The following is a 14,207-nucleotide window of genomic DNA, read 5'->3' as shown; positions in this document are numbered from 1 at the left end:
CGAGTGATCTGAGCACTAGACTAAACACAAAGGTCAAGTTCTTGACCGATAAATGTGGTCGTTGATAAGAAAATATCGGAAGAGTACTCTGCAGGGGCAGCAGAATTCGATAAAGGATTAAGCGGGCTTCCACGAAAAACGTCGTTCTTCAGATGCAACCATGACGAAGAAATTTTCAAGAATGCATTGACTCAAGAAAACCACAAAAGGATGTCCGAACTGTTTGAGAAAGCAATTTACATCGCGAAGCCTTAAGATATGACCGGCGAAGAGCCATTCAAAGCGTTAATTAGCTTAATGAAGTTACCCAGACTTCAGACCAAAACAAAGACAGGACAAATATGAAAAGACGCTAATACTGTATTGACCCACAATCTACGCCGACAAAAAGCCCAAGAAATAATCGCACAAGGAGAGGTCTCTGTAAGGCATATTGCTGGCACTATAAGGAAAAAATGAATGCTGCTACGAAAAAGCGCGAAAGGCATGCCGAACAAATTCCAACTGCAGGAGAAAAATTCAACTCACAGTTCCTTTGGAGGCACGCAAAATAAAAGATAGAATGCACCAAGCCTTCTGTTCGTACGAACTCTGATTGCCCAACCAAATCCACCGCCCTGTCCGTTCACACGAGAATTTCCAGCGTAATAAAATGTCAGTAAGTACGGGTCAAAATTAGAGGAATTGTCGAGTGGTTTATTATTCCGGCAGCAATTATATGGACATTCTAAGCGCACTTTCGCCGTCGACGTCCCCGTGAGCTTCCGTAAATGTCCAAGAACGATACCACCGTAGCCGCGCGCTCTACGCTGTACACTGTTAGGCAATGTTACACCCCTTGGGGTGTAACCCTGCCACACAACAATAATCGTCATCTGCCTTGCTTGCGTTTCCTTTCTTGAAAGCGCCGCGCCCGCAACTTTCCTGTCGGGATTGCTATGTCATGCATGATATCGCGCATGCCGTTCGTTACTGGAAAGTACCGGGCTCGCCGCGTTAAAGAAAGGAAATGCGGACAAGACAGATGACGGTTATCGTTGTGGGGCAAATGGGTGTAATTTTGCTTAAGAGTGTACGTGCGAGTGAAGGCATGTGAGGAGAGCCGACGATCGCGGTTCAATCTTGCTCACGCGAAAGAGAGGAAAGCGGCGAGGATGCGCGCCGTCTCCCGTCATGCGCGAGGCAACCACGGTTGCGAGGCAACGCAGGAGGGGAAAGAGGGGCGGCGGCATTCTACTCGGGCTGCAACTACGAACGTGGGGGTAGCGCGCGGCCTTGACAGCGATCTGCGTTGGGAGTAGAGTGTGCGTCGGCGGCTCGTAGCTTTGTGTATCCTGTGTGTTCGCGGCGCTCGCTTTACGTTGAGCCAATAGCCTGCACGGCTGTGACTTCGCTCACTGCTACTGCCTCGTTTTCTCACGTCACCGTTTGGAGAGCGAGCTTTCACGCCCATCGCGTCAGACGCACTCACGTCTGCTTGTGCGTGAGCGACGCCATGCTTATGAATTTAGTTAGTGTGCCTATGTTTATAACATTGTACGGTCGAGAAAACTGCTATCGGTACTTCGTATTGCTGTTTACTAATTTGCTATCGCAATCGATGCTTCGTCTTTCTGCCGAAACTGACTTTTTTTTGCCTTGTAAGATGCATGATCATGACGAATGATAATGAAATTTTTCTACCACTGCATGTTCACCACAAGCAAAAAAGAAAAACCGAACGGGAGAAAGGCGAGTAGAAAGTGCGACGAAGTGAAATCTGAGAGAGAGAGAGAGAGAGAGATAGAGGGAGAACAAATTTTTTTTTTATTTGAAACGTCCATGTGCATAAGGGCAAGTTAAAATTTGAGCCTACCTAGTAAAATTGCGCGGACATCGAAAAAGTTCACCTTAGATGCTTATAAAGAAAAGCAAACATGTACTACTACTGCAACAAAAACTACTACGATATTTTTGGAATTGTTCTACTTGCAGGCTTGGCTCTAAACAAATGAAGTAGATTAATAATTTTTATTAACAGTGCGTCCCACTCCAGGGCACACTTCCATATCTACAAGAATGTTTCAAACCACGCAAGGAGACGCTAATGAATAAAAACATTCCACTTTACGAAGAGCGGTGACATGCAGCTGATATGTCTCAAAACTATTAGTCATAAAAGAAAATTAAAGTGACTTCACAAATTGCCTAATCAATGTCAACCGTAGCCACGCCAATCCAAACACAAATTAGACTACGGTGGCACCAATCCACTTTATTTCAGTACCGGGGAGAAACACGGAAGGACCATTCTACACAGTCCATTCTAAAAGCAATTTCTGTGCTTTAGTGAGGTTTGAAACTCCGTTTAGAAACACGACTTCCGATTGTTTCTCTTTCTTTCTAGAAGTCTCGTCTCTCACTTCAACAGACGTTGTTAAAACGGGAAAGTTCTGTGCTATTAATAACGAACAGCCCCCACATTGCGGCTGGACTGAAGAGGAGGAAAACTACATGTTCCCGATTAATATATAGAGTCACCATGTCGGCCACGGTTGTCGTACGCGTAAACTTATTGTAAATAGCCTTGTGCATCAGCTACACAGACCATTACCATACATGGGTTGCAGTTAAGACTGAAGTTAGGTGTACCACGAAGACTCCTCTCCTTGTTATAGGGCAATAAATAAATAAATAAATAAATAAATAAATAAATAAATAAATAAATAAATAAATAAATAAGCTTAGTAATATAAATAAATAAACGAAAAAGGCACGCTAACATTGGTGAATGATATACTAGTGTCCTGTTAAATTGCTTTGGGTTTACCACTAGCGCTGGCATCATCTATTCATTATTATTTGTTCCCTGGAAGAAAATATCCATGACCGCACAAAATATCATTTTTAATATATATGATTCTGCTGAGCGGTAAAATTATCAGGAAAAGGGAGGCCAAGCGGACAGGTCGGACGCAACTCTCTGGTCCGTCTGGGCTCTCTTTTCCCGACAATTTTACCATTCAGCACAATGCCCAATATATGCAGCACCATATAACCAATCAGCCTACATCCTGAACTACAGCAGTTTAATTTTGGTTCTGGTAAAAGAAAACCTACTTTGGACTATGGAGTGCCATCAAGTTCATGACACAGCCAACATTCTATGATATACACTACAATGACTGATCTGAACATTGGTCATTGGAATTTCGCAGAAGCCATGACCACAATGCATTAGGCACAGCGCATTCGGTTTGCGAAGGAAGTGAACGCTTTCCCAGGCTGCGGTGGCTAATACAATTTTCTGAAACGACATGATATCTCCCACAGTAAGTAGATAACCGGCACACCACAGAGTTTCGAAGTCAGGGTAATAAATTTTAATCATCCGTGATGTTGGTGGGGAGCTGAGCAACTGAAAAGTGCTTACACCGTCATGCAGTTGAAGAACAAGAATTTTTATTTATTCACTTACGAAAATAAAAACACAGTAACAAGATATACAGAAGGAGGTCCCAAAGCTCAAGGCTGTAAGAGGACCTCCTGTTCTAACTAGAAAGAACAAAACAAAAAACGGCCGTGGCTTAGCTTGGTTAAGCCTGGTGATTGCGAAGCAATATTGCGAGGATTGCGAGGCGGTTGGTGGCTACCGCCTCGCCTCGCGACGGCGTGAGATGGGGCCCCGTTTTTACACAGCTGGTGTGACGTCACTCTAGGTCACGTGGTGTGACGTCACGCAGCGAGGTCACGCTAAAGGTCAATGGTGCCTACCACCGCCTCGCCACGGAACGGGCTGAAGCGCGACCTAAAGTAGTATTGCTTCGCAATAATTAGGTTAGAGCAAATGCAGCGAAGTTGTAAAGTTGTCTACAAATAATTACACACGTCAGCAAAAGAACTGAAACATTAGATAATAGTATACAAAATTGCCTTTCGAACAAATAAAGAGTAACAAAACAATTCAGGTTAATGCAAATACAGCAATGAGGCAAAATTTTTAACCTGTATTAATGCAAGAAAACAAGTAAACTGAAAACATGGCATAACGCTGTACAGAATTACATCTTGTACTGAATTAAAAACAAAACAAATCAGGGGAAGTGAAATGCAGCCAAAAGGCAGAGTTTTAACAAGTACTGACGCAAGGAAGAAAGTGGACTGAGATATGGTGAAATGTTAAAGAGAAGGCGCCAGAACACCACCCGAACTGCAGCAGACGACAGGCGCAAGTCCGTGCACCGACGTCATGCAGGCGGCACTCGCAGCGTTCCTGCAGGTCGTTCTCGGGGCTAATTTAGTTTTCGAAGTCAAACACGGACGCACACATGCAAACCTTCCGTCTTACGTATACCTTTATCATGTCGTCGCTTTCGTCATCGCATAAGCAATAAAGTATACACGCTGCACAATGGATTGGAAGGGTTTCTTAATTCAATAAACGCAGCTTCGTACCAGGCACGTACCCAATGGGGGGGGGGGGGCCGAGACCTCCCCCCGAAGCTAAGTGGCATACATGCCCTCCTAGTCCCCCCCCCCCCCCCCCCCCCCCCCCTCTGCCCACATCACCCCTCCTTACACACAGTCCTAAAGTGCCGCCAAATCAAGCTTGAGACTTGACAGCTATTCGGCGGTCAACATTTTGCTGTTTCTTTCACTCCTTTTGAATGGCGGTAGTTATCGGCATCTCCTCGGATGTGAAGGCTAGTTTTATCATCGATTCGGTGCCCGTGCGATTAACTCGAGATGCGCATCGCTGTTCCTTCGTTAGTTCAACCTTCTTTGTTTAGACTCATCCAGGGACCAAGAAAGTGATTCAGTTCGTCGTGAGCTGGCCTGCCTGCTCTTGGATCGAGTTGCGGCAGGAGAAAACACCGGCTGCCTTTAACTTTTCTTTTTGCCTCTTCGCTTCCACGAATGAAGGCTCACCGCAGCACAGGCAGACCCTCGGAATCATAATATGGGTTAGAAAGGCGGCAAATTAGATCATAGGAAACAGCGTCCGTCATCAAGCCCTGCATCAACCACTAAACCCGTAATCAATATGAATGTCACCCGTTACCTCGTCTGTTTTTTCCCTAATTGTAGAGCACTTCTCGCGCAAATTGACAACTGGAAACAATAGTCGCAAGAAGTTCAGAAATTACGCGATCTACTAAGGGAGAGAGCCGAGGTAACAGCCGAACAGGAAGTAAAAGCGAAAATTAAGAAATCTGCCATTGTTTGTGAAAACATTTATGGATCAACATCTTTTTACTTAAGGGAAGTAGAGAAAACGCCGCCGGAAATGGAGAACTATTCCGTGTGTTTTGAATAACACTTCTGCAGTTATAAGTCGAGCCGCCTGACGTAGACACTTCTCTGCTATACTTATGTGGTTTTTTTTTTTTTTTCTAGCCTTATGCGGTGGGTGCAGCACGTCTAGAACCGTAGCGTCCGGCGCTCTACGCGGCTGTACGGAACCGGCGGCTACGCATCGTTACGCAACTTCCTAAATTAAAATACGAGTCGCGTTTGGCACTTGGTGGAGCAGTAAACGATGGATTCAAAAGAACTGTAATTGTTCCGCAATACATATTTCTATATAACGGTTCCAGAGCTAATTCAAAAAAGCACTACCAGAAATCTTTATTTTAGACTTTCGCTTGGTATTGTTCTTCCTGCGCGAGAACATTTGATGTGGTTCATTGTTTGTCAAGTAAAGGAGAGGTGCGTCTTACAGGCGTGCCTGTGAGATACACTTTATTTCATTTCCCTTTTGCGGGTTTACGCGTCTTTTCGGAGAACGGTAGGCATAACTGACGTTTGTTCTCGTAAACGTACCCCAACCCCCGCCCCTCCTTTTCATAGAAAAGTTACCTTGGGTTTGGCCCCCTCCGAAAAAAGATCCTGGGTACGTGCCTGCTTCGTACCAACATCTTCCAGCTAATTCTGTGAGGGTAAATTGTTTCGACAATTCTGACAATGCACAGCGTGCGTATATTTTATAGAACAAGCAGTCAATTTAAGTTCACTTAACACATAAGTTACGTTAAGGCGTCCTGAAATGTGACAGTGAATTATATTTTGTATCACTGAGGGCGGCTGCGAGCATATGTAGTGTTGTTTTCCTGCTGTAAAAGATCTGAAAACAATTTTGCTCTCTGCGGCGGCTTCGCATTCGAAATATGCTAAAATTTACTCAAATTTACTCAATATCATGAATTCTATGTAAGTACTTGTACTTTACTACATGCAGGCTGCAGCACAGAGTAGGTCATAATATTTGTTCGGGTTCACAAAAAATTCACTAGTGGAACATTCGTTGCTTTGCACTTAATTTATAAGAGACCAAACTTCTATCAGTATTTAAGTGAAGGAATGTACAAGTATGTCCAATTGACGAAAACATTGTGTTTGTAAGTTCCGCACTAATACATGAATTACCCTTCATATAGAGCAAAGATTCATGCTTTAAGTGCTACAAGTCGTGACTACATATGTGCTCCTAATTGCAAAGTTGACGCTGCTAGCCGAAACAAGCGCCGATTGTGTTTAGTTTGTTATATTATGCTGCAGCGCGGTACTTATGCGCGAGTCATTCTTTGCGTTATTCCAGGTGCTTTGCGGTAGGTAATAAGGTACATCCTTGTCTCGCCTCATTTGGAGCCTGAGTAATAGAATGAGGTACATCACCTAATGAAGAATCGAACCTTCGCCTCCAAGCACAGCAGCATGAAGCTCAAACGACTAGGCCTCGATCGCACGCATACACATCGCGGGTTAAAAAAAAATTGCTAGCTGTCCCGCGATCTAGGGTTGATGTAAGCATTAAGTGGCAACCGGCAAAGTAGAATGGTTGGAGGCGATACTAGCCACAATCATAAAACGGGTGTAGTGCATGTTCGCAACGGCACACGCCACCACATCACACCGCAACGCACCGCAACGCAGCATGCCATACGGTGCACTGGTCCATATGGACGCGGCCCACCTAGTACGTACGGACTGAAGGCGGCCCGATAGGCAGCAAAAGACGCCAGATAGACCGAGCGCACTGCCCTGCTAGAAGAAAATACTCGTCTGGAGGAGATACCACGCGACATGGCGCTATCTCTCGAGGTAACGCAAAACCCGCACCGAAGAACTCACGGACCACTGGCGCTCAGCACAGCACAGGCAACCCTGTCTCCACGCAATAAAGATGGCAATGGTGCCCTGTACCTGCCTTTGGAACGTCGCTATTGGAATTGACAAATAAAACTTCAGCGTACTAGAAGCTACAGCATGAGTGATATTGAGAAGAAACATTGGGAAGAACTCGGAAGTTCTATTTTTTGTAACTCGTTTGGGCAGTAACTAGCGTATGTAATGCGACCCTGTACAAAGGGTGGGGGATCTCGTTTTGTTCTCGCAACTTGCCCCGATGTTCTCATTTAAGGGCCCGCATAACGGCTCTGGCTTTTAGCTCAAGGTCACTTGAAGGTCACCTACAGCGGGAGCTAAAAGCAGGGATATGTCAGCTGGTATTCCCCCCAGGTAAACGTTAATTGCGTCACGAGCGCCAATTTCTTCCTTGGTGCTTCGGAGCTCAAACTACCGAGAGTAAAAAAAAAACAAATAAATCAAGCTTGTGGCCACGGTAACGGCTTTGTTTATGCACGAGGAGGAAAAGCCGTGCAGTTTATTGTATGCCGTACGCTCGACGAGCACACGACTTTCCCTGCAGGTGCCAAGGGAAACCGACATCGCTCGCACTTATCTTTACAGCTCGTTTTCCTGTTTGAATTCCTATTTAGTGTCTTGTTTTCAACACCCTGCGGCTTGTAACTTTCTTGTCGTACTGACAACGTATGTGCAACGCATCTGTGTGAAAATTTACCCTGTTGTGTTCGAGATGCGCGGCTATTTTATTTTGGCAAAACATGAGTAGGCAGAAAAATGTGGTTTATTTGCTGCTTTTATTAGCAACCTATTGCACCCATACGAACACAATAACGTAGAACTGAGCAGTCCCTTACTTATTCACTACAAATCGCCGCATTCTGTATACTACGATCATGCATACATACGACAGTTTCCTTCAATTTCTCAGAGAGAAAATCGCTACAGTAGCCATGCTTGTTCGCTGCGCACAACACAAGTCTATACAGAAGAATTATTGTTGCAGCAGTTATTTGTGTATAATAAATAGATTATCAAGAGCAGCTGATCCACATTTTTCGCAAACAAGTAAAAAAAGCGTTCTTTTTATTTGGTACAACGGGTATATTCGCCAGTCCAAGAAACATGTTATGCTTAGAAATGTTTTTCCGTAGCTCTGAATGTGCTAATGCGCCGATAAATATTTAGCAAATTATTTTGAAAATATCTATAGCCTCCTTTTTCATATTTTATACATACATACATTATGCTCTTTCTTTAACAGTGTCCGCATGGGTAGTTTCGTGCGACTTGTTTGAAGCATAGGACCGGTGTCAGAGCTATGTTACGAGTTTAGTCATTGGATGAAGCTCGTCCGTCATAAGAATTTCGATGTCGACACAATGAGGAAGCGAAATCATTTGAACTTCTCTACAACACTCCATTCTGGCACAGCACGCTTTTTTTGCTTAAGATTGTTCGTGGCTTTGCTGAAAGGAGCGCCCACTTTTGCCATACTAATAAAAACACTGAAGTGAGCGGTATCAAACAACATTAGTACTTGTAATACTTTACCTAAATAGGCTGAAGAATATTCTAGCATCCCATGATCCCTGTATGGTAGCTATATGTAATAATTTTGAAAGAGGAGGGTGCAAGTGTGGGAGAAATAATTTCCTTCACAAAGACAGTACGCTGCACAATGTTTGTGTAACTATCGAAATGTGCCGAAATATTTTGTAAAGATAGGCTAACCAGGTGACATCCTTAAGAACTACCAGAATTAAAAAAAATATCAGTAGAAAACGTTTCCTAATTTTCAAACTTCTGGAGCTTTCTTTTTGCAGCGGACTTTCTCTCATGCTGTTTTTACAATCCAGGTTAGTCTCATTTTTGTGCAGCATAAGCCAAGCACAGCAGAACTACTGCAGCAGGCCTCTGCGACATTTGCTTATAGTAGACTGCTATTTAACTTATCTTTAAGAATGGCGGACACACCGCCGAACTGCGTGAACACACCAGTGTGCTCGAGAAAGCATTTCTCCAAGTCCTTCCCTTCCTCTTGCGATAATGGTGTGCCAGCTGGCTCCTCAAGAGTTGGTGGCTCCCATGATACGTAAACTTCTCTAGTGCTTGCCCGTGGTAATCTTTCGGCAGCGTTTCAACTTCATTGACTTGCGGTACCTATCGCGTATCGTTTTTAAGTCGGTAAACGATGCCCGCGGACTCTGGTGAATATATTTTCCTGTTTTCGCTTCGCTACGGCGATGTACAACCTCTAAAGACAGATACATCATCAGGACATCTGTTGGGCTGGTTGGCAATTTTCTACTAAGTTGCACAATGTGTAAAGGAACACTACACACAGGCACATTGGACAAGCCCAGCGTCCTGTCTATTCTTGAATGTCATGGTACACTGTAAAGAGAATTTCACTCTCGACAAATGCGTTTCATATGACATCGTTTTATGGAAACACGACATGAAAATCTCATTTCTTATGAAACTTTTGGTGCAGAGGAAAAAATATGCGCTCTTACTATGCTGTTCAGTTACCTCTTAGAACTTTACGCTTAGTCAGATGGAAGTAGCTTTTCTTTTTTTACCGAACTAGCAACATCCTTCAATTACTATATCGCCCCCAAAGTACAAACAAAAATGATAACGTGACCTTGTTGCAGCACGCCGCTCGTTCTGTGGTCTCCCTCGTGCCGAGACGTTCCACTCTTTTTCCGAGTGATGTAACTCAGACGTAACAGCCAGAGCAAACCGGTTTCAAAGCGAACCGTTACAGAATACGGCTCCTAACTTCGGCGTATCGTATGCTGTAGCGCCAAGCGCGTCGCGATTTTCGTAGTTCCTCATTGCTCATTTCTGACAATTCGGTCACTGTCAGCGAAAACTGTTGGGCTTCTTAGTTTAGCCAATAATGGGAAACATTTCGCACCGTAGATGAGCCAGCAATAAAGAGGAGTTGACAAGAGCGCGGTCTCATAGCGCGCCTGGAGCAAACTTTTGCTGCGTAACGTAACATGGCACCCGGTGCCTTATCAGACGACTTGGTGAAGACAGCGCTCGCGATGCTCAAGGCGATTGCGCCATGCCCTGGTAATTGGTTTCTGCACAGAACTACAGAAGCACTGATTTTCAACCACTAATAATTTCGTTCCCTTATTTTCTTCAGTCAGGGACCGCTATTCCACTCCAACAGTGAGCACGCCCGACCACAAAAATCTTGTTTTGGCTTTGTTGGCGTAGTTCCTTCCTGTAAAGTGGTCCGAGTAGAAGTTACAGGAGCCAGGCTTTACTGCGGGCGTGGCTTTTCTGACGAGAGTACTTTTCCAGCATTGCGTCCATCAGTGGGGTTAATATTTACATCAGCAACGCCTCTGAAAACTGCTTGAATTAGCTACTACAATGCGTAGGCCGTTGTGAAATTTTACAAAATTACGGCCACGAAGAGATCAATCGGGAAACTTTATTGACGGAAGCATTCCATGGCTTGTAGGAGTCCTCAGTGGCATGAATAGTTGCCGTCGACCGCGATGACTGGGCTTGCTCGCCTTGGCGTCGAGTCGTAGAGCGCCGCCGTTATGGCTTCCGACGTCTGCGCAGCGCTTCCCACCCTCTAAGTTATCGTGCCGGCGCGAAAGAGCGCGCGCCACCGTAGCTGCCGTTGCCTAAAATCGAGCAGCGGTAGACACCGGTAACATGCACTGATACGGAAGATAAGGTGAATATAAGCAAAACAGCAATCAGAACGCCGTCTTCGTTCCTTCTCAGTGCCGCGGTTTGATGCCCAGCGTCCGCCCGCTACTGCACGACAGCGCCACGTGCTGGACTGCCGGCGATGCGCGGTCCTCTCCGGCACAACCGTCAGCAGCAGAGCAACCGAACGGTGCAGTAGAAATTTATCAAGCGTGACGAGTCCCCGCGTGAGGGCGAAGCCTGGCGTCACTCGGCGCACTCTCGCCATCAGCGCGCGGAGCAAGATAGTAGCGCACTGGTGTGGTCCCTCAGTCGCTCCGGCCACTTAAGCCGCGGTCCGTTTACTTTTTTGGCCGATTGCACATCTGCTTCCATGTCCATCCCACCAGGATGCCCCATTTAGCGTAATTTCGCCATATTTCACATATGGATAACGGGCGAAATACTGCATGGTCGTGATTAAAGAACACTTAAATGTGAAACTAAAGTTGGCAGTACGAAGAAGCAACGAAAAAAAATTCTGTCCTAGGCACAGGTTGAAAATTGAAGCGCACCTCGGTCGTCGCGCATTTAACGCGAACATTGTGTTGTAAATCAAAGCGCAAATGGTGACTCCTGCATACTTTCTTTTGGGCTTCTGCAGTGTTCATGAACATTCAAAGGTGGTAATGTCACAACAGAAATCTGGTCACCGGAGTGCTCTCCAGCGTAACCAGCTTGCGCAGAGGCATTCAAGTACCTTCGGAAACTATAAGTTGCAAGTTTTTTTACTCGTGGGAAAAAATTAAGAGTGACCCCTAACATAAAGCGCAGCGAAATTTCCGTCTGCGCGTTTCCTAGCATCAATTGACCAATGTGCAACTGTAAACAAATATCTTCAGTATCTTACAACACCGCCGAGAAACACGCCGCCGCAAACCAAGAAAGACATTCACTTGAAACCAACCGCGGAACAGGTTTTGTTTCGTCCTATAGCATTTTGATAAGGATAGCGCGTGTTTCTTAACAACGACTGCAGAAAAAGTGTGCTTACCTCTCATTCGCTGGGGAACGGAAAATTTTCGTCCCGCTGTTTTTCCCTCCGATTCGCCACATCAAACAGCCGCGCAGCACGCCTGGTGCCCTTTCCTCAGTTTTTCGGCATTGCTGAAATATTTGCGGGCACAGAAAGAAAATACTGAACTGCAGAGCATACGAAAAAACGTGCCCGTGCGTAGAAAGCGGCAGGAGAAGACACACAGAATCGAAGCCGAAGTGATAAGAGCGAGAGTGCCGCCTGTTGGCGCAACAGATGAAGCAACTGAATAAAGATATTAGACGCCGAAAAACTAAATAGCCAGAAGCACATTCTATTTCTGCACATAATTCCATCGCTTTACTTTATTGATACGTAGGTTGAAACGCTAGAGCCACACAGAGAAAAGTTACTGAGTTTTTCTTTGACTAACAGTGTCATGGCGACGCTTTATTGCCAATACCGAAACGAGCACCGCTATCCATCCACTCCTAAAAACATTTTTGATGCTTAAAATTACAGGGTCTTTCAGACGCTTGATGCGCACCTGACGTGCCAATTTATCGTGTTTTTTTTTTTTTCCTTATGACAGCTCGCGCTTTGAGACGCTGCGTTAGACGGCTTCACCGTATACGGGTACAACTCGCATTACCCAGAACCTTTCTTGTAAGAGGCAAGGCTACGAAGAAACTCTGCGATCATGGACCTAGGCTGATGATGTTTTAACACTTCTTCGCAGCAGCACAAATGGCATCGTCGTTTTACCACAGGCCACAGGAGACAGATAAAAAAACGTATGCTTCTACAGCACTTCCTTACAGATCACGTCACGATCCATGTATCTCTATGATACGCCCGTTAAATACCTATGCCGAACCCCACAACTGGCATGTCATCGAAATACCGTCATTGTCCCATTCATCTTCATCTTGCTGCTGTCGTCACACAGACGTATACGCTCCCGTCGCACACACAACTGCTTGATTTGCACAAGTGCGTTGCTCCACCTAGTGGTGCTTTGAGGAAGCCCAACCAATGCTAGACAGCCAGTTACTTGCAAAATGATTCGCTAAAAGAAAGAGCGCTAGATCACTTCCTGTGGTCTACAACCGTGCGTGATCGACTGTGACAGTGACACGCGCCACTTTAATTTTGTGCGCCGATTGCCGTTTCACTGCTCGCGTACGCTCTTCGTATCTCTCGAAATCTTTTTTTTCCTTTCGCTATATGCAGATTAACAAACTAGACTTTTTCTTATGGATCTCCTTGTCGTGTCTTTCTTTCTCTCTCTCCCTCTCTTCGTATAACAGCGATTCCCACAGTGCGTGGGATCTGTGCAACTTTTATTTGACAATAGACGTTCTTGTCGTCTTTTTTATTTGTTTTGTGTGCCTATTATATTGCGCACAATTTCGAGGTTATGAATATTTAATCCTTTCCAATTAGCTATGTCGCTTCTGTCGTTTTACGGTTTCACCTCAGGAGAACTGTATTCGTGGACCTTCCGGCAGCTCACGGTAATAGAAAAGGCGCGAAAACTTTTCGCGAAGGATACGCGTGAATAGACAGCCTTTAAGCTATTTCAACGCTTTTTCGTGTTTTAAAATATATGTTTTGAACACGTGGCCTTTCTATTCCGAAAATTCAGCAATCACAGCCATGTCCACGTGTACCCCTCCGTATACGACCTCACTTCTCTGCGCGCTGGACAAGTCCCGTGGGTAATTTGCATGTGAATTGTAAGTGCACCGAGAGGATTAGTCGTTTAATCCCGCTTACACATTATTTAATTTACATATTGTTCAGGCTTTAATAAACATTCGGGTTCCTCCAATAACTGCCATGAACTCTGAATGAGGCAGCATTCCTACCCATCGCACGCGAAAGCGATCGGCTTCCGGCAAACGGAACTTCACAAAAGGGTGCTAGAACGTTGTAGCCCTTGATCAATAAAAGGCTTCACGAGTTCACATGGCGGAAAACCGAACACGAGCAAAAAATTCTCGTGGCTAGTACCATCGTAACCAATATTAACACTTAAACTCAGCTCACTGTGTTTAAGGTATAATTAGGTATAAAATAAAGTATAAATAAGTTCCACCAATTCTTACCTGCATAGAGAAGCTATCACTTTATATGTTTACTCGAACTAAAGGGTATTGGTCAAATTTCGTGTCTCTCTATCGTCAAACTACCAAAGATTGGTACTTTTGTGCGAACAACTGTAAACTACCTAAAGTTATAACTAATTCAGGGTTGCCAAGCCTGTGGTATTGAATTCCTAAACTCTTAAACAGAAAGAAGAAACTGCTGGACTTTCTGAAAAAATCGCTTCCAATAAACTTCTAAAGAGAGAAATGCGGAATTGAAAATAATTCTTTGA

At 44.8% G+C, this 14,207-nt stretch overlaps 1 protein-coding gene across 2 annotated transcripts in view; it reads right to left on the bottom strand.

Moving 5' to 3' along the window:
* LOC129386284 (cytochrome P450 2H2-like) overlaps positions 1 to 12,175 on the bottom strand; it is a 253,436-nt gene extending 241,261 nt beyond the window's left edge. For both annotated transcript variants that reach the window (XM_055074087.2, XM_055074089.2), the window contains exon 1: positions 11,843 to 12,175. In XM_055074087.2, coding sequence (XP_054930062.2) covers positions 11,843 to 11,849 — 7 coding nt within the window. In that variant the 5' untranslated portion in view covers positions 11,850 to 12,175. The remainder of the gene's footprint in view (positions 1 to 11,842) is intronic.
* Between the last annotated feature and the right edge of the window lie 2,032 nt (positions 12,176 to 14,207).

Source organism: Dermacentor andersoni, chromosome 4, assembly GCF_023375885.2.
Source record: "Dermacentor andersoni chromosome 4, qqDerAnde1_hic_scaffold, whole genome shotgun sequence".
Lineage (NCBI taxonomy): Eukaryota > Metazoa > Arthropoda > Arachnida > Ixodida > Ixodidae > Dermacentor > Dermacentor andersoni.
Note: the sequence above shows the minus strand (reverse complement) of the source record. Positions and strands in the feature narration are given on the sequence as shown.